This window comes from Heptranchias perlo, chromosome 4 (genome assembly GCF_035084215.1).
Source record: "Heptranchias perlo isolate sHepPer1 chromosome 4, sHepPer1.hap1, whole genome shotgun sequence".
NCBI classification, from domain to species: Eukaryota; Metazoa; Chordata; class Chondrichthyes; order Hexanchiformes; family Hexanchidae; genus Heptranchias; species Heptranchias perlo.
Genome location: NC_090328.1, coordinates 112,182,934 through 112,209,754, shown reverse-complemented (window position 1 = coordinate 112,209,754; position 26,821 = coordinate 112,182,934). Strand labels below are relative to the sequence as shown.

Here is a 26,821-nt window from a genome sequence, read left to right as displayed (position 1 = left end):
GATTCAATTGGGTTAAGAGGTAAGTCTGTTGTAGGCCTGCAGTTGATTTTTGCTTTGTTTTAGAGAAGCCAAATAGTGAACCTCTACAGTTGAGCTTGATCTTTGACCGTCTCTGAATGTTTTGTTTTTGTGGAAGTGGGCCGAGAAAACAGTATGGTACGACACAGAACAGAGCTCGGTTAACACTAACTTTAAGAAAACTTTACATAAGGATTTTATCTCTGTGTTGGGGGATGTTTTTCATTACCTGTTGGCCATTATTTTGCCAACTCACAGACACAGTTAAATAAACCATCTAAAGTCATTAAGAAGTTATAACATTACTATACTTATCAGGCACATATTTGCAACAGAACATTGCAAAACAGAAAGAGCGAGCAAGGGAGAGAGTAAGAAAGAGGAGAGTTAAGAGAATAAGAGGGAGGGTTGAATGAGGGTTTGAAAGAAAGAAGGGATGTTTCAGAGAGAATGGTAGGTTTGAGATGGAGAGAAGGGAGATTGATAGGGGTTGAGAGGGGAAAGGGGGTTAAGGGGAAGGGAGAAAGAGGCAGGTTGAGAGAGAGAAGGGGATTGAGAGTGGGGTTGGTCATGAGGGGAGGGGTGAGAGAGAAGGGATGTCGAGAGAGAGAGAAGAGGGTTGAGAAGAAGCAAAATATTGTGGACGCTGGAAATCTCAAATAAAAACAGAAAATGTTGGAGAAGCTCAGCAAGTCAGGCAGCATCTGTGGAGAAAGAAACAGAGTTAACGTTTCAGGTTGAAGACTGTAATGACAAAAGGTCTTCAACCTGAAATGTTAACTCTTGTTTCTTTCTCCACAGATGCTGTCTGACTTGCTGAGCTTCTCCAGCATTTTCTGTTTTTATTTCAGAGGGTTGAGAGGGTTCAGGGGTGAGACAGAGAGGTCATAACGAGAGAGAGGGAGAGAGAGAAATAGAGCGAAAGGTAATTTCTTTCCTCATTCTAATTTGATTTGGAAAAAAAACATAAATTGAATTTTAATAGCAAACAAAACTTCTGAGGAAAAGAAAGGTAGAAAAGGAAGGTAGAAGGTGGAGAGAAAGGGAAATGGGGTGAGGGGGCCTCTGGTATCTGCCCTTGTGGGGAGCAATTGGGTGCAATTAAGTGGAAGGATAAGGTAAATGACAGCAAAACAAAGAGCTGGGCAGGATACAAATGTTGAATGCGTAGTTGAAAAGGGAAGAAGTGATGGAAGTGAACGGGTGGTGTACTACTCCATGATATCCCTAATGGGGGCACTTCAGAGCAGCTCCATTAAATGCAATGGGGGTCATAACTTTATACTGTTCTGAAGCCTATATGCAGCTTCTGACCCTGGCTGGGTGTGCTATATTTGTTCCATGTGGAATGGAGGAGTATTTTTCCTTCTTTGAATGTAAATCACTGCATGGAACTAGTTTAACTGAAAATTTGAATTCACACCTTATGAGTTACTGCTTTAAGAAAACTGAGCTTAAATATGACTTAAAGCTTACATTTTACACGACAGGCATTGGCAGCTCAGAGTTTACTGCATAGCCTCACACATTGGGGACTGGTGTGGTTTTAAAATAAGATTCCTAATTGATGCTCTCAGTTTTCCAAAACACCAACCGTTTTTCACAAAATGCACATTTTCTGCTGAAATTAAAACAAAATGGTCATTGTTTAAATTCTTGAAATTCTGACAAAAATAGTTGAAAAGTGATTGTAGCCATCACCCGCAGCAGAAAACCATGTCTATTTTGATATTTATGAGTGCATGAGTGAAATGATTGTGTTTTCAGGTGTTAGAACAGTCAGTGCATGTATTTTGTTAGTTATTTTACATTTTGCCAGCTGGATCTTTGGACCTAAATGTATTGTTTCATTTAACAATACAGCAGTGTAATGTAAAATGATACAATACAGACAGTAATGGCTTAATTGGATAATCTTTGCACTGCAGTTATGAATGTATTGATTTATTGTATAGTAATATTCATCTTAAAAAGCTGCACACACAAAGCAGTGCTAATAGTAAATGTACATGGCTGCAGGTACAATACGCTAAAACTTTACATATGAAACTGTTTACTGTGCACCCTGGGATGTTACCTAGCATGGAAATCTGTTCTTCCCACTCTCTCAGCTCATGTTCTTTTTTCACATACATAGAAGTTACAAAACGGAAACAGGTAATTCAGCCCAACGGTCCGTGTTGGCGTTTACCCTTCAAACAAGAAAATAGTTCTCATCAAATTTACCCACCCTTTTCCCATATCCATTCAACCCCTTTTTCTTCATCCACCTCTCCAATCTAATGTTAAGTGTTGACATAGTTTCTGCCTCAACCACTAACCCTGAAAGTGAATCCCACAGACTCCCACCTCTCTGTGTGAAGAAGTTTCCCCTGCTCTCTTTTCTAAATCTCTTGCATTTAATCTTGTATCTATGGCCCCTCATTCTTGACCCATCAACTACTGGGAACAATCTACTTCCATCTACCACGTCCCATCCTTTCATGATTTAAAACTCTTCTATTACATCGCCCCATAATCTCCGTTGTTCTAAAGAAAAAAGACCCAATCACTTACACAGCGAGTGGTTGGAATCTGGAATGCACTGCCTGAGGGGGTGGTGGAGGCAGATTCAATCATGGCCTTCAAAAGGGAACTGGATAAGTACTTGAAACGAAAAAATGTGCAGGGCTACGGGGATAGGGCGGGCGAGTGCGACTAGCTGGATTGCTGATGCACAGACTCGATGGGCCAAATGGCCTCCTTCTGTGCTGTAACCTTCTAATCTTTCAAATCCTAATTTTTGTAATTCCTCATGCCAGGCAGCATCCTAGTGAATCTGCATGTCCCCTCTCTAAAGCCTCAATATCCTTCCTATAGTGTGCAGTCCAATATTGCACACAATACTTTAAATGAGGTCTTATTAGAATTTTAAGTAGGCTCATTATTACCTCTTGCCTTTTATATTTTATACCTTTTGTGATAAAACCTAGAATTTAACACTAGTCTTTTTGCTCTTCCACAGCACTGAGCCTACTTCCATTCAGTGTATAATTACTGCTGTTTTGTCTCCTGTGGGACACCACTATCCATTTCCAACCACTGTGAAAAACTGCCCGTTTTCTCTCTACTAACCAATTTTGAATCCGGTTTGCTATCCTCCCCCTAATTCCATTCCTCTTAATCTTCTCTAATAAATTCCTATGTGGTACTTTGTCAAAGGCTTTGCTAAAGTACACATACACAAACCACATTCCCTGGCACTGGCCACCTCTGGTACTTCGCCCAAGTGTATCGTCTTCAACTGTGAAGCTGCAGGATATGCATGCAGCTCCTTTACTGAAGCAGCTGAAGGAAACCCAAAATGGAGAATCTCTGTGAGGCAGTAAACTTGCCAATATGTTATAAGTGATTACTGAGCCTAGACAATGGCAGCTTTTTGAGTGTTGGGGGGGGTGGTGGGGTATCACAGCCAAGCCCAATCCTCACTTGACATCTTCAAAGCAGTTCCATTACAGGCAATGGGTACCATGACTTTGGATTGTCCTGATGTGATTTGGAGCTGAATGATGGACTGCTAGTTGGTTATGTTGTATTTTTTTCAGAGTGCACTATTCAGCATTGTATCCAATGGCAGCATCAAGCAATTTTAGGTCATGTATGGCACAGATCGAGCATAATGTACAGCTCCTCTTCATTAACCCACCAATATATTGATTGTGCCTACCGGTACAGTATTTGGCATTCCCATTTTCCGCACTGGCATTTTTTGTGGCCTGCATACCAAATAGTGTAGAATTCAATACAGGTTTTTAATACTGTCCAAATATAGTTGTATTTTTTTCTACAGAGACATGATGTATTTATGGGTTGGTATTTCCTTTGGACTGACCACCAACACTGTGCGATTGGGTTTCCCTTTGGTGCAAAGTTTTGAAACTGGGATTATTTGTATAGTTATGCCTGTTACAAGGTGTGCCATAGGTTGATTACCAGCTACACTGTTGGTAGCAGGAATGCTGATACAGTTTTACAACCAACAATCTACCAAGTATATTAATGTTTCTTTAACTGTAATTGTGTGTGTGTGTGTGTGTGTGTGTGCGTGAATTTTAAGAGTTAGGTCTGTGTGGTTAATACATTGTGCTCCGTATTGGAAGGATGCAGCTACATGCCAATGAGCTAATGTCCTGTTTCTGGGTAAGTGCTGAGTTGAAATTAGTGAAGAGAAACATTTGGATAAAGTGTCTACACTGGGCCATTCTCATGGTCATTTTAATAGCAGGCCAAGAGTGACATTGGTGATGACCTGGAAATAGGTGCAACACTTGCTTACTACTGGGTGTAGAAGGTGCATAGTATGGTGAGACCTACAAAGACCAGGAATTCAGAGGGTTTGTTTTATATGATAAAAATTATAGAGAACACAGAGCAATATTTATGCAGTGTTATTCTCAAATAAAAGGAAATCAAGGGCCATAGATTAGAACCATAGAACCATAGAAAAGATACAGCACAGAAGGGGGCCATTCGGCCCATTGTGTCCGCGCCGGCTCGAAGAACAACCAGGTGCCCATTCTAATCCCACCTTCCAGCACTCGGTCCATAGCCCTGCAGCTTACAGCACTTTAGGTGCAGGTCCAGGTACTTTTTAAAAGAGTTGAGGATCCCTGCCTCTACCACCAATTTGGGCAGCGAGTTCCATATACCCACCACCCTCTGGTAAAAAAGTTTTTCCTCATGTCTCCTCTAATCCTTCCGCCAATCAGCTTAAATCTATGTCCTCTAGTTCTTGAACTCTCCGCTAGGGGAAACAGGTACTTCCTGTCTACTCTATCTAGGCCCCTCATAATTTTGTACACCTCAATCAAGTCTCCCCTCAGCCTCCTCTGCTCCAAGGAAAACAACCCCAGCCAATCCAATCTCTCCTCATAGCTGCAATTTTCAAGCCCTGGCAACATTCTTGTAAATCTTCTCTGCACACTCTCCAGAGCAATTACGTCCTTCCTGTAATGTGGTGACCAGAACTGCGCACAATACTGCAGCTGTGGCCTTACCAGCGTTTTATACAGTTCCATCATTATATCCCTGCTTTTGTATTCTATACCTCGGCTAATAACGGAGAGCATTCCGTATGCCTTCTTCACAACCTTATCTACCTGTACTGCCACCTTCAGGGACCTGTGCACATGCACTCCAAGGTCTCTCACTTCCTCTACCCCCTCAATATATTCCCGTTTATTGCGTATTCCCTTTTACTGTTTGCCCTCCCTAAGTGTATTATCTCGATGTGTTAACAGGGGTATTATAGTTCTTGACATAAGCTGTGTTAAATGTTCCAAACAAAATGAGTTTGAGATATTCCAACATGCTGGTGTCCATTAATAATTAGCTGTTGAAGCAGTTTGGGAGGAGAAAGACAAGAGAGGGGCGGTGAGAAGGAGTCTGGAATAAGGGAATGTTGCCTGAATTAAGTGGCTCTAAAGTCAGCCCTCACTCTAATGCAGCCAGTAATGTACAGGTCCATGTCTTGCTAGTTCTTCACTGATGACAGTAAAGAAGAAATCTGCCGCCCACTGATGATCCTGACCTATTGACTGAGAATCGGAGCCAGGCGACACACCTAGAGATGTGAAAAGTCGGATAGAATAGAGATTAAATAAATTACTGGAATATCTTCTTGAAACTAGCCAAAGAATTTCTGCTCAAAAGAACCCCAATATCTAGAATGTTTTATACAGCAAACATTCTGATGGACCACAAAATTGTTCTCCATTCTGTCCCACTTAATTAGTATCTTTTGTTTTTTCTACAGAAACTGTGAAGGGCGGAATATCCGATACAGGACTTGCAGCAGCGTGGTAAGTTTTTGACTTTGAAAGCACTCTTTAGATTTTTCCCTTCAGTAAACTAGACCAGAATGACCAGCTTTTCACTGATATAGGTGACCTTTAGCTTCTGCTATCCACATAGTCTGTGGGACTGCTGTCATTCGTACCTCTCAAGGGGTTTCAGCAGGGAGATGGACAGGCATCTGTAGTTTCTATTCTACCTGTTTGTAGTGAAAATAAGCAGAAGAAATTAGTAAAAATTCACACCTGCCAGATGCCTTTTATTTTTATTCAAAGTTTTGTGCTGAGAATTACCACAAAAAAAACTTAAAGAGGAAGGAGAGTCTAGAGGGAGTTCTTTTTATTCAAAGTATTCTCCCCAACTCTACATCAAAAATAGAAAGAAATGAAAAAATATATCATCTTATAAAATATTGCTTCATGGAAACCTACCATTTTGGGACTCTTCAACCATTCCAGTGATGACAGTTATGGGGAGGGGCTGTGTCCATTCTACAGAGTTGCTTCTCACTGCAATGGTAAGCAACACTTGGAAGTCAGTACAGAGGTGCCCAACCCTAGAAACAATCACTACCTGCTGCATAGTCATTTATTAGAGAGCTTTCTAGGGCAGGTAGGCTTTGACTGGCTCCCAGGCTGATCTCTAACCTTGGCTTGGATTTTAACTCGGAGTCTGAAAGGGAGTGGGGGCGGAGCTTTATCAGACATGAAAATCCGGAAGTGAAGTTGGCGGGTCGGAATCTGCCATTGCAATTAATTGTAGGATAAAAATATTACTTCCAGACTTCACGCCCAGCAGCCAGCCTGACAGGTTGGATGCCTGTTGGCCGGGAATAGATCAGAGTCTTCGGGGTTTGTATCGAGGGGGGGTGCCGGGGAGAGATCGTGATCTTCGAGGGTTATATGGGGGGGCGGCCGCGATGGTGGGGGGAGAGCTGAGAAGTGGTCATCGTTGGGGAGGTGAGAAGTCGGCCAGTCTCAGCCATCGGGTGGGGAGGGGGGAGGGTCGGACATTGGAGGGGGTCGGACAGTCATGGAGGTCCGATCGTGGCTGGTGAGCTTTTTGGGCCTGGGGGAAACACTTCTGCAGCTCCTGCCCCACAAGCAGTGCAATAAGGGCACTCACCTCATGATCCGGGCTTCCTCGCCTCTTTTTCACTGGTGAGATTCGCGAGTCTCAGGAAACACGCACTGGAGACGTTAAATTTAAAGTTAGTAAAATTCAATTTAAAAAGACCTAATTAACTTCTCATAAGGATGTTAATCGCTGCGATAACTACCCACCCGTCCGAACTAATTAAGGTCCCGGCTGCAGTGAGTAGGATACTCACACGCATCCAAACGCACCTCTGTTAAACCTGGAAGTGGGCACGTTGGAGCCGGGTTGCAGTCGTGTTGTAAAAATTAAATATTTTAACCGCCCACTCACCCCCCAATCCACCCGTTCTTGGGGGTTAAAATTCCCTCCTTGACTTCCATTGAAATGAATACTTCTACTCTTTGAGGTAGAAAATTCAATTATGTTTTATAAATGACATATGTATTCATTCCTATAGGCTTGGAAACCAGCTGATATTCAGTATGAATGCTTAATACAGTCCCTTGTCATCTAGGTTAGCCATACATTAAATAACAGACACTGGAGTATCATCCACTGATATAGCCATCAGTAATTTCTTGGTTTATGTGTTCCTAAGTTGGGGGGGTGGGGGGCAGCAGGTGGAGTGTTGTGATTTTCCTTCCTCTTTAAGAGTGCATTAAATATTTGCACACATTGAACTGCTTTATCAATGATCGTCTGATCATTTTGGCAGCTACTATTGACTAAATATAGGTTGCACTGTAAAAAAGGAATGCTTCATATAACGAAATAAATTTCTGTTGTTTGTCACATCCTGACTAAAAGAAAGAAAAAAGAAAGATTTTCATTGATATAGAATCATATCACATTCTAATGGAGTGGAAATTGGTATGCATGCGCCTGTTTTTCAGGCGTAAAACGGGTACAAAGCATACCAATTCAGTAGTGGGACAGTCAGTGCCCAATCTGTGCAGGCGTTGGCCCCACTGCCAAATTCGTGAGGCCTATTTTTTATATTAGTGACCAGAGCAAAATATATCCCAATTTTTAAAAATTTGAACATATTGTAGATCAGTTTTTCATGAAATATTATTTGTAATTAAACCTGAGATAGTGAATAAAAAATTTACTGCTTTGCAGCCTGATAGTGATAAAAGGTGAACTTTCACAATGAACAAAGTATAATATAAATAAACTTTTTAAATTAAAATTTTAAAAAGAGAGTCAAGCTGAATTTGTTTAATACTGTCGCTGCATGCTAAATGCTTTTACTATTTGCTATGGGCAGACTGGTTTCCTGTGGGAACCTCCATACACAGGTCATCGTACGGTGCTGGATCTTTTTGCGTGTTCTGTAACCTTTCAACCTGAACTGACACTTACGTAATTACTTATGCATGCCAGCTGTGATTGTAACTGAATTTCCACCAGATGTAAAAGATTTTTGATCCTTGATAATGTTTATTTAATTGTGTGATTTGTTTAATTGTGGAGTGCACTTATATGGTAAACGAGGGAACTGTCTTTACCAGTTCAAACATTACAAGGATGTTTTAGTCCTTCCTTACCAAAGTACTAACAGCTAATGAACTGTGGAAGAATATATTAATCAGCTGGTGGTGCAGGGAGTGGGCATGTCTCGCATTTTAGCTTTTAATTTCCATTGCGACTGTTTTATTGCTCTGTTTATGGTTATTTCCACCAACAAATGTTGGAATTTCGGAACTGAATGCTTTTCAGAGTGGGAGAAACGTGCTGTGAGCCACTTTCCCTTGTATTGGCATGTTACTGTGACGTTAGACCCAGTGTGCAAGGAGACTTCCAGAGGAATTCTAAGGTCTGTCAACCCTTGAGTTCAACATTTTTATTCTTTCTTGCCATAATTAAATCTTTTCTTTTAAATCCCCGCATCCACAATGTTCTCCTCTTTTTCTGAAGGTGCTGATTTGAGTTGAGGTAAGCCACCCGGTGGACATAATTGCAAGCTGATTTTGTTCCTCGCTCCCTCTAGCCCAAGGGCCCTGGGGCTAATTGTAACACCCCTTTTGCTGCTCTAGCTGAGATCTGTAAACAATTTTACAACACCAAGTTATAGTCCAGCAATTTTATTTTAAATTCACAAGCTTTCGGAGGCTACCTCCTTCCTCAGGTGAACGATGTGGCATCGTTCACCTGAGGAAGGAGGTAGCCTCCGAAAGCTTGTGAATTTAAAATAAAATTGCTGGACTATAACTTGGTGTTGTAAAATTGTTTACAATTGTCAACCCCAGTCCATCACCGGCATCTCCACATCATAGCTGAGATCAGCTACTCTGCACAGACCAGCAATGAAAGCAGGGACTTTCCTGTCGATATAGCTCAGTTCTGCCCAGGCTATCAAACCCAATCAGCAAGAGAGCTGCAGACAAATCTTTTTTTGTTTGTCAGCTTATTCAAGTTGGTGGTGTGGTGTTTATTATTTTCCTGTCTCCAACAAACGAGTTGAGGCCCTGCAATAAAGGGTGTGTGATAATGTAGTATTAGTGGTGATGGAATAAATAAGCAACCCAGAGATTGTTGGTTCAAGCTGCCCCAGAGGAAGTTATGAAGCTGAATCCAATGAAACCTGGTCATTTGTAGGCTGCCCCCAGAACAGAAATGAGGATGAAAGCAGCTAGATTGTCATTGGGAAACCCAACTGGTTCACTAATGTCCTGTGGCTTGGCCTACATGTGACTCCAGTCCCACGTTACAGGACAGACACTCAGTGCCCTCAGGGCAACCAGGGATGGGCAATAAATACTTGACAGTGTCGCCTACATCCCAGAGCAATTTTTTTATATTTCAAAATATACTTTATTTCATAAAATTTTAAGAGACTCACAGTTCAATGTGAAAAGACACAATTTCAATACAATGCAGATCGTATGCACTATGATCTCATTTTTACAATTCAGAACGCAGTACATATATTCTAATACACCCTGTACAATACAAGGTGGGGTGGCCTTACACGGTGGCCTTTCCCCAATCACGTCTGAACACGGTGATTGCCTTGGCAACGGGCAGTTGCAGGGGCAGTCTGTAAACACCATGTATTATTGTTCAATATGTATAAATGCGTAGGCTTCAAGGAGATCTTGAAACATTTGCCTGAGGAAGGAGAAAATCTCCGAAAGCTTGTGAATTTAAAATAAAATTGCTGGACTATAACTTGGTGTTGTAAAATTGTTTACAATTGTCAACCCCAGTCCATCACCGGCATCTCCACATCATTTCCCCATAGGGCCTTTGCATAGGCTGAACCTCGCTGCAGTGCGTCCCATAGCACGTATAGAATCATAGAAAATTACGGCACAGAAGGAGGCCATTCAGCCCATCGTGTCCGTGTCGACCGATAAAGAGCTATCCGGCTTAATCCCACTTTCCAGCACTTGGTCCGTAGCCCTGTAGGTTGCGGCCCTTGAAGTGCACATCCAAGTACTTTTTAAATGAGTTGAGGGTTTCTGCCTCTACCACCCTTTCAGGCAGTGAGTTCCAGACCCTTACCAGCCGCTAAGTGAAAACATTTCTCCTCAGCTCCCCTCTAATCCTTCTACCAATTACTTTAAATCTATGCCCTCTGGTCACTGACCCCTCTGCTAAGAGAAATAGGTCCTTCCTATCCACACTATTTAGGCCCCTCATAATTTTATACACCTCAATTAAATCACCCCTCAGCCTCCTCTGTTCCAATGAAAAACATCCCCAGCCTATCCAATCTTTCCTCATAGCTAAAATTCTCTAGTCCTGGCAACATCTTTGTAAATCTCCCCTATACCCTCTCTAATGCAATCACATCTTTCCTGTAATGTGGTGACCAGAACTGTATGCAGTACTCAAGCTGTGGCCTAACTAGTGTTTTATATAGTTCCAGCATAACCTCCCTGCTCTTATATTCTATGCCTCGGCTAATAAAGGAAAGTATCCTATATACTTTTTTAACCACCTTATCTACCTGTCTTGTTACCTTTAGGGATCTGTGGACATGCACTCCAAGGTCCCTTTGTTCCTCTACAGCTCTCAGTATCTTCCCTTGCCTTGTTTGCCCTCCCCAAATGCATTACCTCATACTATTCTGGATAGAATTCCATTTGGCACCTTTCTGCCCACCTGACCAGTCCATTGATATCTTCCTGCAGTCTACAGCTTTCCTCCTCACTATCAACCACACCGTCAACTTTTGTATCATCTGCAAACTTCTTAATCATGCCCCTTACATTTAGGTCTAAATCATTGATATATATCATAAAAAGCAAGGGAACCAGTACTGAGCCCTGTGAAACCCCACTGGAAACAACCTTCCACTTACTCCTGGACCTTGCAGTGTGCCAGTCAGCAACACTCGATTGTGGTCAGCTCCTTCAGCTGGAAGACCAGCAGGTTTCGGGTGGACCAAAGGGCCTCCTTCACCGAGTTGATGGTCTTCCAGTCACAGGTGATATCTGTCTCGGTGTGTCCTGGGGAACAGCTCATAGAACACAGCGTCCTATGTTACTGAGCTGTTGGGGATGAACTGGGACAGATACCAACGCATCTCTCGCCACACCTTCTGCGCGAAGGGACAGTCCATCAGGAGGTGGACGACAGTCTCCTCCCTACCACAGCCTCGAGCGCAGCTCGCGGTGGCACTGAGATTCCATGCGTATTGGAAGGACCGCACTGGGAGGGCCTTTCTCACCACCATCCAGGCTACATCCTGGTGCCTGTTGATCAGTTCTGGCAACAAGACGTTCTGCCAAATGGCATTGGCCGTCTGATCGGGGGCATCTCAGAACAAAAAACAATAAACAGTTGTTCATTATTTCTTTTTGGATGTATAGGTCTGAGATTAGGGATGCCTACCTGTTATAAACACTTCTTCCTGCTGCAGTCTCTCCTGAAGTTTTCACAATACAGGTCAATTGTAGCCTCAGCCACTTTGTATTTTTATCCTATTGGTCTCTGCCTTTTCTCCCTACCCCCCGAATTGTGAGCGTATGATTAGCAGGAACCCTGCAATGAAGAGCAGAGGTCGCTGGCATGTATGTACAAACTGAACCTTCCTTAAACTGACCTCCATTGTAAGATCCTCATAACTGGTAATGTCAGGGAGAAAATGTTTTGACACGTACATGTCTTTAGCTCCTACTTGTACTTCAGGGGAAAATTATTTAATAACAACCATGGAAGAATGCAACATTACAAATTTGTTTCATTACATTGGTCCTTTTCTGCATTTACTCAACAAAATATTTATATGCAGTATAGATAGCTTGAGACAGATTGTTTAAGACTAAATGCTGCATTTTCAATATCTGTTTGTTTTGGTGCTGACCAATTTGAATCATGTAGATGCTGGAAGTAAAATACTTTTTAAATTTCTGGAGTGTCAGCATCAGTCACTTCCAGACCAAGCCAGTTAGCCTGACATCGGTCATCGGGAAAATGCTGGAATCCATTATTAAGGAAGTGGTAATGGGGCACTTAGAAAATCATAATATAATTAGGCAGCGTCGACATGGTTTTATGAAAGGGAAATCGTGTTTGACAAATTTATTAGAGTTTTTTAGGATATAACTAGCAGGGTAAATAAAGAGGAACTGGAGGATGTAGTATATTTGGATTTTCAAAAGGCATTCGATAAGGTGCCACATATAAGGTTGTTACACAAGGTAAGGCTCGTGGGGTTGGGGGTAATATATTAGCATGGATAGAGGATTGGTTAACAGACAGAAAACAGAGAGTAGGGATAAACGGGTCATTCTCAGGTTGGCAGGCTGTAACTAATGGGGTACCGCAAGGATCGGTGCTCGGGCCTCAGCTATTTACAATCTATATTAATGACTTAGATGAAGGGACCAAGTGTAATGTATCCAAGTTTGCTGACGATACAAAACTAAGTGGGAAAGTTAGCTGTGAGGAGGACACAAAGAGTCTGCAAAGGGATATAGACAGATTAAGATTAAGAAAGATTAGAAGAATGAGAGGTGGTCTCATTGAAACATTTAAGATTATGAGGGGGCTTGACAGGGTAGATGCTGAGAGATTGTTTCCCCTGGCTGGATAATCTGGAACTAGGGGGCATAGTCGCAGAATAAGGGGTCGGCCATTTAAGACTGAGATGAGGAGGAATTTCTTCACTCAGAGGGTTGTGAATCTTTGGAATTCTCTACCCGAGAGGCTCTGGATGCTCAATCATTGAGTATATTCAAGGATGAGATAGATAGATTTTTGGACTCTAGGGAATCAAGGGATAAGGGGAATGGGCGGGAAAGTGGAGTTGAAGTTCAGCCGTGATCTGATTGAATGGTGGAGCAGGCTCAAGGGGTTGTATGGCCTACTCCGGCTCCTATTTCCTATGTTCTTATGTTCTTATCTTCAGCGTGGAATAGCCAGATGCAAAGTAAAACTCCCTCTAGTCACCCTCAACAATGTTCTTTCACCTTGACCTTAGAGGAGAACCCGTTGCACTGTGATAATTCCAGTCCCCATACCTGTACTCACTCGGAATTGAATTAAAACTAGGCCGCATATAGTGACACCACAGCTCCCGCCCGAATGGAGATGATTGGTTAATTCCCCCGTCAATCATGCCTGGAGCTTGCACTGTTGCCAGTGACTGGGATTGATTTTATGCACATTATTTGTAAACAATTATCCTCCGCTCATTGCATTTTGCTGGAGAAATAATCCTGCTGTATTCGGGAGACTGTTTGCTGTAGATTCAGTCATGATTTCCTCTCTTCCCCTACCCCCCATCCCCCATAAAGCTGTGGAAAACTATTTAAAGTCCATTTTCTACCTGAATGAAGGTTCATAGAATTTGGCCTATATATGTAGCCACTTCTGCATCCCTTTAAATGCAAGCATTGGCTGGTTCACCAAATGGTCTGTCCACACATGGGCCAATGTGCATTGATATACACATTATTTAAACAAGTTAATCTCATAAAATCAGGAGAGGTCAGCTGACCTACCAAAACGCATGCACTGTATGCAGTGTGATCAGTCCCTCAAGCAGGGCATTGGGGTCAGATCATTGACCCTAGAGTTGTACAGCATTACACCTCCATCAGGCACCTTGGTATATTTTCTATGTTAATGGTGCTACATAAATGCTACTTGTCATTGTTGATTTAATGAAGAATTCAACATTACTTTAAATAAAATGTGATAAGTATCTCTGGTAATTATTTGCTAGAAAAATATGCTCACTTTAAAAAAAAACTAAATATGAGTCCCACACAATATTCCAGGAATTGAAACTATGGCAAACATCAATACAATGCAGGTATAATGCAGAAAACTCAACATCAAACAAATACTTAATCTTCCAGTAATAGAAAGCAACATGGTACTGCACTAACTAATTTGTTTGGTATTCTGTTGATAATTAGTAATTTTGTCAAGATGTGTATCCATCAATCTGACATCATATGAGCTTTGCAGTAATTTAAACTGCACAAGGGTTAGGGTTATTGACAAATTAGTATTTATTTCATTTAATTTTAAATTGTAAGTTATAAAGAACAGGTACGAGGTTTTCTGCACTTGTATTTGTGTTACCTGGTTGCCATAGCAGCTGTAACATTACACTGCATTACTGAGATACCATTTCAGTACATGCATTTTGTGTGACAATCTTCACAGCAACAGATGGCAAACAAGATATTTAACAGGCTAGAAATTACTGTCCGCATTGTTATCGTACGAACATTGAATCTGCTCATTTCAAATTTCTCACTAAATCAAAAGCAAAATACCACGGATGCTGGAAATCTGAAACAAAAACAGAAAATGCTGGAAATATTCAGCAGGTCAGGCAGCGTCTGTGGAGAGAGAAACAGAATTAACATTTCAAGTCAAGGACACTGACCTGAAATGTTAATTCTGTTTCTCTCTCCACAGATGCTGCCTGACCTGCTGAGTGTTTCCAGCATTTTCTGTTTTTATTTCAAATTTCTCACTGTTATTTTTAGATTAAAATTGAGGAGAGGGGAATTTGATGTGAGTTTATTCAACAGTTACACAATAACATCAACAGTTGTACAATAACATTTAAGAATCACACACTAACATCTGCACTCCAAGCCAATCACTGAACAGGATTCTGTGTCAAATATTATTATTGGTATTGCTGTGGCAAAATCCATTGAGCACCGAAAAGAAATAACACTTGCCATGCTACGTTTAGGAAGATTTAACTATTTCTGGTCTCTCGATAGTAGGCTGGCATGTAAATCCTGCTAATGGAGTCCAATGCTACGATAGGGACTATGTACAGTCTGTTGTTATCTTAAACCAGATGGGTTTATTGTAGCTTCATGTTGGAAAGGATTTCAGTTCACATATCAGTGTCGTATATCACTGGGATTAATTCCCAGTGAAAGGACCCTGTAAAGTTGTACTGAAGTCTATACAATTACTTTATTAAAAATATCTAACCCTTCCAGGATAAATAACTTTTGGCTTACAGTAGACTCCAAAATGCTGGAAAATACACTGAATAAAGGCCCTGAAAATACAGTGCTGGATATTATCGGATGAGAAGACCTGAAGCCAACAACATCCTGAACCTAGAGTGCCATAATGTGTCAAGCTGGCACATTAGCATCCTGGGAGCCTAACATAACAGCATAAGCTTTATTCAGACCCCAGAAATTACTCAAATGTGGTTGCCTCCCATAATACAACTGGAGCATCCAAGTAGTATCCCAGGCACAAAGCACTGTTTGGAAGGGGAGAACTGCTGGAGAAATTGGAACCTTCACTTCTTGGTGACCATTTCCTTCCTAATGGACCATTCGATCATAAAATCTCCTCTTTATCCAGGCCATCCGACTACTGCACCTGTAATTCTTTCCACAGCTCCCCTGACATACCTAGCATGTTATGCACAATGTGCCAGAAAATGATTTATCCGACTTCACATTACCTGCTGCACCAGGATTGCAATATTGGCCCCAAGGTGTTAAAAATCAATATGTTCCCTGACCTATCCCAGGCTCCCCTAGAAAATTAGTCTTACACCATCTTGCTTGAGCTTCCTTCAGCCTCTTAAACCAGCTACACACCAGGCTCTGGCGTTTTGTTCCTGCACTAGGAATGATGGAATGATGCAACTTACAGCTTAAGTTAGAAAAGACCTGTGTCTTACTGCACCCTCAGCATGACTGATTGTTTTCACATCTCATAAGCCTATATTCAGGGCTGTTTAGTTGTCAACCATTTGGCGGCTGTATTGTCTTCTTGGGGAGGTTTGCTCTTTTCTAGTGTGTACAGAACTGTGGAGGTGTTGAGAAAGGACAGAGTCCACATCACATAATATTAAGATGACACCACAATTAAATAAGGCTCCGTTTAAGCCTCTGACCCACTGAAAACTGCAGAGTTAAAGTGTCCTGAGCCTTCCAAGAAATTCATGAACCAAGATTCAGTACACTGTTGTAATTCTATTTTATAATATTGCTACTAAGAAATTTAAAGAAAAACATTTATATGTGCATAATAAAGAGGTGTATTTTGGAAGCTGTAAAGTTCTGGGGAAGGTGGGACCTGTACAGGCCGAACGGGTTGCACCTCAACAGAGCTGGGACCGTCATCCTCGCGGGGAGATTCGCTAGTGCTGTGGGGAGTGGGGGGTTTAAACTAATTTGGCAGGGGGATGGGCACCAGGATGTAGCAGTGGAAAGGAGAAACAAGGGGCACAAAGGATTGGGAGAGACAGATAGCACTCGAGTAAGAAATAGTACAGTATTAGGTGGGATCAGACTAAGAGTGAATACAAGAAAGTCTAAGACTGGTTTGCAGTGCATGTGTGTAAACGCATGAAGCGTGGTAAGTAAGGTTGGAGAGCTGCAGGTGCAAATAGCCACATGGGAATACAATGCCGTGGTGATAACAGAGACCCGCCTCAAAAAAGGGCAGGATTGGGTACTAAATATTCCTGGATACAAGGTGTTCAGGAAAGATAGGAAGGAAAGAAATGAGGGGAGTGGCAGTGTTGATTAAGGAGAATATTGCAGTACTGGAGAGAGAGGATGTCCTGGAGGGGTCAAGGACAGAATCTATTTGATTAGAGTTAAGAAATAAAAGAGGCTCCATTACACTACTGGGTGTGTTCTATAGGCCACCAACTAGTGGGAAGGAAAATGAGGAGCAAATTTGCAGGGAAAATACAGAGAAGTGCAAGAGCCATAGAGTAGTGATAATGGGGGACTTCAACTATCCTAATATCGAGCGGGATAGTAATAGTGTAAAGCGCAGAAAGGGGGAAGAATTTCTGAAGTGTGTTCAGGAGAACTTTCTTGATCAGTATATTTCCGGCCCAACGAGGAAGGAGGCATTGCTGGACTTGATTCTGGGGAATGAGGTGGATCAAGTGGAGCAAGTGTCAGTGGGGGAACATTTAGGGAACAGCGATCATAGTATCATAAGGTTTAGATTAGCTATGGAAAAGGACAAGGAGCAATCTAGAGTAAAAGTACTTAATTGGAGGAGGGCCAATTTCAGTGGGTTGAGAACGGATCTGGCCCGGGTAAATTGGAATCAAACATTGGCAGGCAAAATTGTAATCGAACGATGGCTCGGGTACAGTCTAGGTACATTCCCATGAGGGGGAAAGGTAGGACAACTAAAGCCAGAGCTCCCTGGATGACAAAAGAGATAGAGAGTAAGATGAAGAAGAAAAAGGGGGTGTATGACAGATATCAGGTTGATAATACAAGTGAGAACCAGGCAGAATATAGAAAGTTCAGAGGGTAAGTGAAAAAGGAAATAAGAGGGGTAAAGAGAGAGTATGAGAATAGACCAGCAACTAACATAACAGGGAATCCAGAAGTCTTCTATAGGCATGTAAACAGTACATGGGTAGTAAAAGGAGGGGTGGGGCCGATTAAGACCAAAATGGTCCAAAATGGAGACCTATGCATGGAGGCAGAGGGCATGGCTGAGGTACCAAATGAGTACTTTGCATCTGTCTTTACCAAGGAAGAAGATGCTACCAAAGTCACAGTAAATGAGGAGGTAGTTGAGATACTGGATGGGCTAAAATTGATAAAAAGGAGGTACTAGAAAGGCTGGCTGTACTTAAAGTAGATAAGTCATCCAGTCCGGATGGGATGCATCCTAGGTTGCTGACGGAAGTAAGGGTGGAAATTGCGGAGGTGCTGGCCATAATCTTCCAAACATCCTTAGATATGGGGGTGGTGCCAGAGGACTGGAGAATTGCAAATATTACACCCTTGTTCAAAAAAGGGTGTAAGGATAAACCCAGCAACTATAGGCCAGTCAGTTTAACATCGGTGGCGGGGAAACTTTTAGAAACAATAATCCAGGACAAAATTAACAGTCACTTGGACAAGTGTGGACTAATTAAGGAAAGCCAGTACGGATTTGTTAAAGGTAAATCGTGTTTAACTAACTTGATTGAGTTTTTTGATGAGGTAACAGAGAGGCTGGATGAGGGCAATGTGGTTGATGTGGTGTATATGGACTTCCAAAAGGCGTTTGATAAAGTGCCACATAATAAGCTTGTCAGCAAAGTTGAAGCCCATGGAATAAAAGATGCAGTGGCAGCATGGATATGAAATTGGCTAAGTGACAGGAAACAGAGAGTAGTGAACGGTTGTTTGTAAGACTGGAGGGTGACAGTGGTGTTCCCCAGGGGTCGGTACTAGGACCACTACTTTTCTTGATATATATTAATGATTTGGTCTTGGGTGTACAGGGCACAATTTCAAAATTTGCAGATGACACAAAACTTGGAAGTGCAGTGAACAGTGAGGAGGATAGTGATAGATTTCAAGAGGACATAGACAGGCTGGTGGAATGGGTGGACACCTGGCAGATGAAATTTAAGACAGAGAAGTGCGAAGTGATGCATTTTGGTAGAATGGAAGAATGAGCAGAAGCAATATAAACTAACGGGTACAACTCTAAAAGGGGTACAGGAACAGGGAGATCTGTGGGTATATGTACACAAATCGCTGAAAGTGGCAGAGGAGGTTGAAAAAGTGGTTAAAAAAGCACACGGGCTCCTGGGCTTTATAAATAGAGGCATAGAATACAAAAGTAAAGAAGTTTTGAAGAACCTTTATAAAACACTGGTTCGGCCACAACTGGAGTATTGTGTCCAATTCTGGGCACCGCACTTTAGGGAGGGTGCAGAAAAGATTTACTAGAATGGTTCCAGGAATGAGGGACTTCAGTTAAGTGGATAGACTGAAGAAGCTGGGTTTGTTCTCCTTAGAGTGGAGAAGGTTGAGAGGAGATTTAATAGAGGTGTTCAAAATCATGAGGGGTCTAGACAGAGTCGATAGAGGGAAGCTGTTCCCATTGGTAGAAGAGTCGAGAACCAAAGGACACAGACCTAAGGTAATTGGCAAAAGAACCAAAGGTGACATGAGGAAAAACTTTGTTATACAGCGAGTGGTTATGATCTGGAATGCACTGCCTGAGGGGCTGGTGGACACCGATTGAATCGTGGCTTTTGAAAGGGAATTGGATAAGTACTTGAAGGAAAACAATTTTCAGGGCTACGGGGAAATGGCGGGGCAGTGGGACTAATTGGATTGCTCTTGCAGCGAGCCAGCATGGGCTCGATGGGCCAAATGCCCTCCTTCTGTGCTGTAACCATTCTATGATTTTATGAAAAGGTTCTTAATGGACAGTTCTGGACTGGACTTAATGGACTGGATAACCAGTTCTAGTGGAAGTGCTTCTTCAATGTGTTGAGGCATCTGTTTCTTTGGATCTGTAGACCAGGTTCAGTATTTCTTTTTGCTGGCACCATTCGTCAATAAGCTACCCATGGCTAGATGTGTTCACTTGAACTGTTACTCCCTTCAGTGCGTCTGCTCTTCAGTTCTTTTGGTCAGATTTATATTGCACATTTTGAGAACTCAAACTGGTGTGAGACAGCCTCCTGGAAGGTTCTCTCAACTCAGGGCTTCAGTTTGCTTTGTAGTGTCCTGAGTATATGGACATGTTTGCTCTGTAGTGTCCTGAGTATATGGACACCTTTGCTCTGTAGTGTCCTGAGAATATGGACACCTTTGCTCTGTAGTGTCCTGAGTATGTTGATACTTTTGCTTTGATGCTCACCTAAAACCACTTGGCATCACTGTAAATATGGCAGTATAAATGCAGCCTTTATAATACCTCTACCGTACAGTTGGACTCTGAAAAATCTGCCCTCAAACTGTCTAACTGCAGTAATAGAAAATGCTGCTGTACCCTAGGCTAATTCCATTCCTAACCATAGCAGAGACACTACATAACTTTCCAACTAATACATGAAATATCTTAATGACAAAGTAGATGTGTTAACAAAATGGAAATCTATAAATATAGCTCAGCCTGCTGCATTATCAGATATTGTGCCAATGTTCTTCAATTAAACTTAGTTAAATGCTTTAGAGAGTGTATAATGCTTTACAGCTATTACAAGAAAATAAAAAATAAAAATGCAAATAGAGACTCAGTTGCTTGGGCTTCATGGGCTGGATTACTAGGGTTTATGGGCTACACATGACCAACGAGCCATAATTTTGATAACACTGGAGTAATGCAGACCTGTCTGGTTTAGGTATTTGATTACAGAGCCTGCCTGGAGAGTTATCTTGTTTCCAATCTTCCATCACCATTTGTGTTGCCTTGGAGTTGCTTCAGCCTCAAAGAAACCTTGCTTATCTTCACCCAGCTCCAAGAAGAAGAATATTACAAATCAGGTCCAAAATTCTGAGCACTGCATTTACCCGCTGATCCTAGAATGGTTTTCTTCATGTAAAGTTACAAACACTGCACTGCAATAGTTTGTGTAGCATATGCTGGAATGTGACCATTCCCCCGTTCCCCTGTGGCAAACACTGCCTTAAATATTCAAGGCAGGTTGTTCCAGAAATTAAACCTTTCTGAAAACTCCCCAATGTAGTGACACCATCCCTTTAAATATAAATAGCTGTGGGGCAACCAAGACTCGTTGACCTACATTAAGTCCAGATGGAAGCTCTGATTTCTATTAAAAAAAGTCTTGAGTTCGCACTCCATCCTTATTTTGTAGCATCTCGGCAGCCTGAGCAGTGCAGAAATCACCGCGCCAAGTTAATCAGCACTTGACGCTGGCAGGGCTCAATAGTGATTGTGATATTGAATTTATCATAATAGTTGATATTAAAGTAACTATTTGCAAATGCCAGTCAAACATGGCAACTTAAACTGAACACCTTAAACTCTGAATTTATCATGATATGCAATTGTAAACCCTAACCTTGTTAGAAATTGAATTGGCCATTTTATGGAATCATTGTAAAATCAAAGTCAACTGTGGCCATCTCACAACATTATGAAATTGCTTTAAAATTTAAATGTAAAAGGAAATATTAAAATCCATGTAATTTGATCATAGAATGATACAGCACAGAAGGAGGTCATTCAGCCTATTGTGCCTGTGCCTGTACACAGATTGCACCTATATCCAGTTTTTATGACCTGAATATTTATGTATCATATAACCATTAATTTGCCAGTCAGTGTAAAAGTGATGGGTTTGACTCTTAAATTGAAGTGAGATGTATATCCACACTACAGTAGAATTGATGATGAATTCAATGTTTATTCCATACTGACCATGATTATTTCGTGCTCTTTTGATTGTGACCGGATACCTGGTAGAATGAGGTCACCTGCTGTTTCTGCCTCCCTATCTGTGATGGCCGTAATCATTTTTTTCCTTAATTATTATTGGGAGGCAATTACTATTATGTCATAGCAGATCGTGCTGTATTTGTTGGCTGCCAACGATATCATGATTTACCAGATATTTGTGTTAACTACATCTTCTGGTTGAGTAGATTAGCCACAAGCAGATCAAGATTATCATATCATACAGCTTCCAATCCCAGTGTGGATAGAGGGGAACCATTGCCAAAACTCATTACTTTACCAACTGTTTACTGATTTTTCACTAGGATAAGAGAGAAAGAGACAATTTCTCTCTCCCTCTCCTTTTTATGCCTCAAAATAGTGCAAAATCATTAACAAAATCATTAACAAAATTATGTTTTGGCAATGCTGTGAGAACATAAGAAGTAGGAGCAGGAGTAGGCCATACAGCCCTTCGAGTCTGCTCCGCCATTCAATAAGATCATGGCTGATCTTCGACCTCAACTCCACTTTCCCGCCCGATTCCCATGTCCCTTGATTCCCTTGGTGTCCAAAAAGGCGGTGATCAACTCCTCATTCTACCAATTATATCTGCAGTGACTTTAATAAGTTTTTACTTATGATATTTTTGGGGGGCATTTGTCCACCTTGACAAAATTTGGTTCTTTGTGCGGAAATTAAAAATCACAGAAGAGTCTGCACTTCAGTCACCCATGTGAAAGTAAGCAGAAGATGTGCAGGAAAACATAATTTACCATTTCCTTCTCTGTTGTAATAGTTAATTGATTCTTGTGCAGCAAGTTATAAATGACCTCTCAATTTACTCTGTTCATCAAGTATTTGTAAATGCAATGGTTTCAATTACATTTGTAGTTTGTATCAGGTCAATCTAATTTGCAATTATGTGTGCTGAGTTCAGTTAAGGGATTAAGCCAATGCATTCAGACTCTATCTCTTTCTATTTTGCTGTCAGTGGTTGATAACTTTCCAGTGAAATTTCATAGTTTAAACATTTCCTTCAGAATAATCCAAATCAGTGCATTTTACTTTTCATTTTCCTTTCCACCCAGGACTGCCCACCGGAAACTGGTGATTTTCGTGCTCAGCAGTGCTCTGCTCACAATGATGTCAAATACCAAGGACAGTACTATGATTGGCTTCCTATTTACAATGATCCTGACAAGCCCTGTGCACTGAAGTGTCTAGCAAAGGACACAGCACTTGTTGTGGAACTGGCACCTAAAGTACTCGACGGCACGCGATGTTACACTGAGACACTGCACATGTGCATCAGTGGAAACTGCCAAGTAAGTAATCAGCCATTTCCGAGTGTTCTGCATTGCAACTGGAAACACAATTATGATGAATAACTGTTCATAACATTTAATTATTATTAGTCAATTAAATTGTATTTGATTTTGTATTCTCCCAGATACACATACACACACCCACTGCCTGGCTCCTTCTCCCAGTACACATATACACACCTCTTGATTCATTCATACACGCACACCCCCAGACACACCACTACCCACCCGTCCACATTCATTCGTTCATTCATTCTCTCTCTCTTTCACACTCACACTCATACTCTCACACACCAGATTATACACACCTCTTGATTTGTGCACAAACACACACACACACACGCACACACTAGTTGTTCCATGGTAATATTCAGTTATAGTTATTAGTACACCATTCCTAAACCATGTGGTAGGTACCTGCCCCTGTTTCAAGGTATCTGCTATACTACTTTTTTGTAACTTAACAGTTTTGGTTTTCTCATTAAGTACGATATTTATTCCCCTTACCCTTTAACTATTTTAAATAAGAAAATATTAAAGTTTTTCTAATTCAGTTGTAATCTAATAACAGTAGTACATATCTAAGAGTGCAGTAGTTGAAGTTAGCTTGATTGAGGTCTTGATTTAATAAGTTAATTTACAATCTAATAACTTATATCTTTAATGTCACATTGCTATATACTTACCTGTCCATTTTTTCCTTCTAATTCTCTTCCCTTTTCTCCTCTCCTGAAAGCAGTGAATCACCAAACTAACAGAAAGAGGAGGAATTTGAATCACGTTTTAACCTTAATTTCATTAAATATTTGGATTTCAACATAAATTAATATATGGCATTTCAATAACAAAAACTTGTATTTATAAACTGCCTTCAATTTAGAAAAAGATTCTGGCACTTCAAAGTAGCATGGGGGAAAATAGACATTGTGACAAAGGAGAGACTAGGAGGGTGACCAAAATTGTGCTTTATGGAGGGTCCTAAAGGAGGAAGAAGGGCTTAGGGAGGGAATTCCAGATGGTGGAACATAGCTGAATGAAGGCCTGGGCACCAATGGTGGGGTGAAGGAAGGGAGGAATGCATAAGAGGCTCAGAAGAATGAAGAGTCTGAGAGGGGCTATAAGGCTGGAAGAAGTTACAGAGATAGGGAGGAGCAGAGCCATGGAGGAACTTAAAGGCAAGGGCAAGAATTTTAAATTTGAGACATTGGTGAAATGGAAGCCAATGTAGGCCCGTGAGGACGGGGAGGGCTGATGTGTGAATTGGACTTGGTGTGGGATTGGATATAAACAGCAGAGGTTTGGACGAACTAGAGTTTGTAGAGAAAGAAATATGGGAGGCAGGCTAGGGGAGTAATCATATCTGATATTCAAAAGCATGAATGAGAATTTTAGTGGCAGATGGGCTGAGTTGGGGCAGAGGTGGACGATGTTAAGGAGATGGAAAGAGGTGGTCTTTGTGATGCAGAAGAAATGGGGATGGAAACTCAACTCGGAATCGAACAGGACTCCAAGGTTGCAAACAGTTTGGTTTAATTTGAGACAGTGCCAGGGAGGTTAATGGAGTTAGTAATAAGGGAATGGAGTCTTTTCCAGGGGTTGAAGATAATGGTTTTTGTCTTCCCAATATTTAGCTGGAGGAAGTTAAGATTCATTCAAGACTGGATGTCAGATGCAGTGAAGGGGTTGAGCGAGGTGGAGCTGGGTGTCCTTGGCATGCATGTGGAATTTTGACCTAGTGTCTACCAATAAAGTCACCAATGGACAGCATATAGATGAGAAAGATTTCAGGGCCAAGAATGGATCTTTGGGATCTCCAGAGATGTGAATGCAGGCTTGGGAAGAGAAACCATTGCTAAAGATACTTTGGTTGCAGGTGCTTAAGAGTGGAACCAAGCAAGGGAAGTCCCAAAGGAAAAAGGATGGTGTGTTGAGCCGTATTGAAGGCCATAGAGAGGTTGATGAGGACGAGGAGGGAAAATGCACCACAGTCACAGAGAATGTCAATTGATTCAGGCTGTTTGGGGATGTGGGAGGGGTGGAAACTGGATTAAAGGGATTCAAACATGGACATGCAGGAGAGAGGGGCATGGAGCTGGTAGGGGGCACCATGTTCAAGAACCTTGGATAGGAAAGGAAGGTTGAAGATGAGCTAATGGTTAATGAGGACAGAGGGATCAAGGATGGATCTTGTGAGTAGGGATGTAATGGCTATAGTTTTGGAAAGGAGAGAGACAGTACCTGAGGAGAAGGAGCAATTTACCATTCCAGCTAGGAAAGGAAGCCCAACACCTGCTCTGCTCAGGTCAGTCCTGTTTTCCAATGTGGTTATAAAACAAGCATTAGGCTCCTCATTAGCATATGTAAGGGGCCTAACTAATGTTTTAGACGACTTCCCCAAACGCCTGAAAAATGGCCCAACCCAATATCAAGCTGGATGTTTTTCAGGCGTCCTTGGGGCACATGACGTTGGTCATTGGAATTGGGGACCCTCATTGCGTCTGTTTTACATCTATAACACGGGCACAACAACATCCAATTTCTACCCCAATATCTATATTAACTCCAGGCCAGTGTTAGGTGGGTGAGCAGTAGTGCGAATTAGAAATTCACCTCACCTGCTGCTCGAGAAATGAGGCCTTGGATATTTTAACTTCCGGGCCTCATTTAAATCCCATCGACCAACTTCTCACCCTTTCCAGGTGGGAAATTGGCAGAAGTAGCAGAAAATGACACGGCCCGGAATGCCAATCCGCTGATAGCAAGTAAGTGGCAGAATCAGCAGGTGGGCTGTCTCTTGTGGTTCCATGATCTGGGGGGTGGGGGCTGCAAGTTCACGGCGGGGAGGCTTAAGCTTTCCTTGTGGGGCTCGGAGGAGCACTTCTGATCCTTCTAGCTCCACAAGGAAAGTAAAAACAAATGTAATCGTACCTTTATGGGCCTTTTCTGACCTGATCCCCTTTACCGCTGGGTTGGGCTGGCGAGAAACTGACTGCCGTTTCCCGCTCAGGCTGCCGAGTTAAAATTGACGATATCGAGACCCAACATGCATACGTTAAAGAGGATCCTGTTGGCTTTGGGTAGGTGTCCTTGTTGTCTGCTTGGTTAAGCAGGTTATAATCGTTGACGGTGGCTACATGGCGGGTAGGTGACCTGGTAAATTTTAATTCCCCTACCGTTCAGTTTCCGCTGGACAGGTAGAAATAAAATCACCTCCTGAGTGTGACTATCTAACCATACCCTGCCTGATAACTCTTTCTGGCCCACTAGTAACTTTCTCCCTGCCTTCCAATCATTCCACAGTTTTTTCTGGGCTTTTCATTGTTAAAATAAAGTTCACATCACACTATATGTTTTGGATATTGTACGTTGGACATTCTGTTCAAGTAAAAGTGACAATGCTTCATTTAGAAAAGGGCAATTGACTGAATTCGTCCACTTAATCCTGATATTGATGTCAGCATGCAGGGCATCACCACCACACTTACCCATTGGACCAGTCTCGTAATGAAATATTGTCATTGTTGCTGATCTCTGCCAAGGACAATATTTATTTGGCATTAAGAATAAATATAGTGCTCCTGATTACAAGTTACTTTCATGTTATGTAAAGTTCAATGTTTTATCCATTTGTGGGAAATGCTTAGCCATTAGTTTGAGATGTGCACATATCTTGTGTTGTTGCTGAGATGTCATGTTGGGTTAAGTATCGGTAATTTGACTGCATTTTGCAGTACAGACGGAGCATGTAATCAAACTGCACTAACACTCTCCCACACAATGTTGTTTTTGGCAGGTTGTTGGCTGTGATCACCAGCTAGGAAGCAGTGCCAAGGAAGATAACTGTGGCGTCTGCAGCGGGAACGGTTCCACATGCAGACTTGTACGAGGACAATACAAATCTCAAGTGTCATCAAACAAAT

The 26,821-nt window shown here is 41.8% G+C and overlaps 1 protein-coding gene across 1 annotated transcript in view; it reads left to right on the top strand.

The window, feature by feature from the left end:
- LOC137320664 (ADAMTS-like protein 1) overlaps window positions 1-26,821 on the top strand; it is a 613,156-nt gene that overhangs the window by 245,049 nt on the left and 341,286 nt on the right. Inside the window, exons 4-6 of the mRNA XM_067982343.1 lie at window positions 5,813-5,858; window positions 22,665-22,901; window positions 26,695-26,821. Coding sequence (XP_067838444.1) covers window positions 5,813-5,858; window positions 22,665-22,901; window positions 26,695-26,821 — 410 coding nt within the window. The remainder of the gene's footprint in view (window positions 1-5,812; window positions 5,859-22,664; window positions 22,902-26,694) is intronic.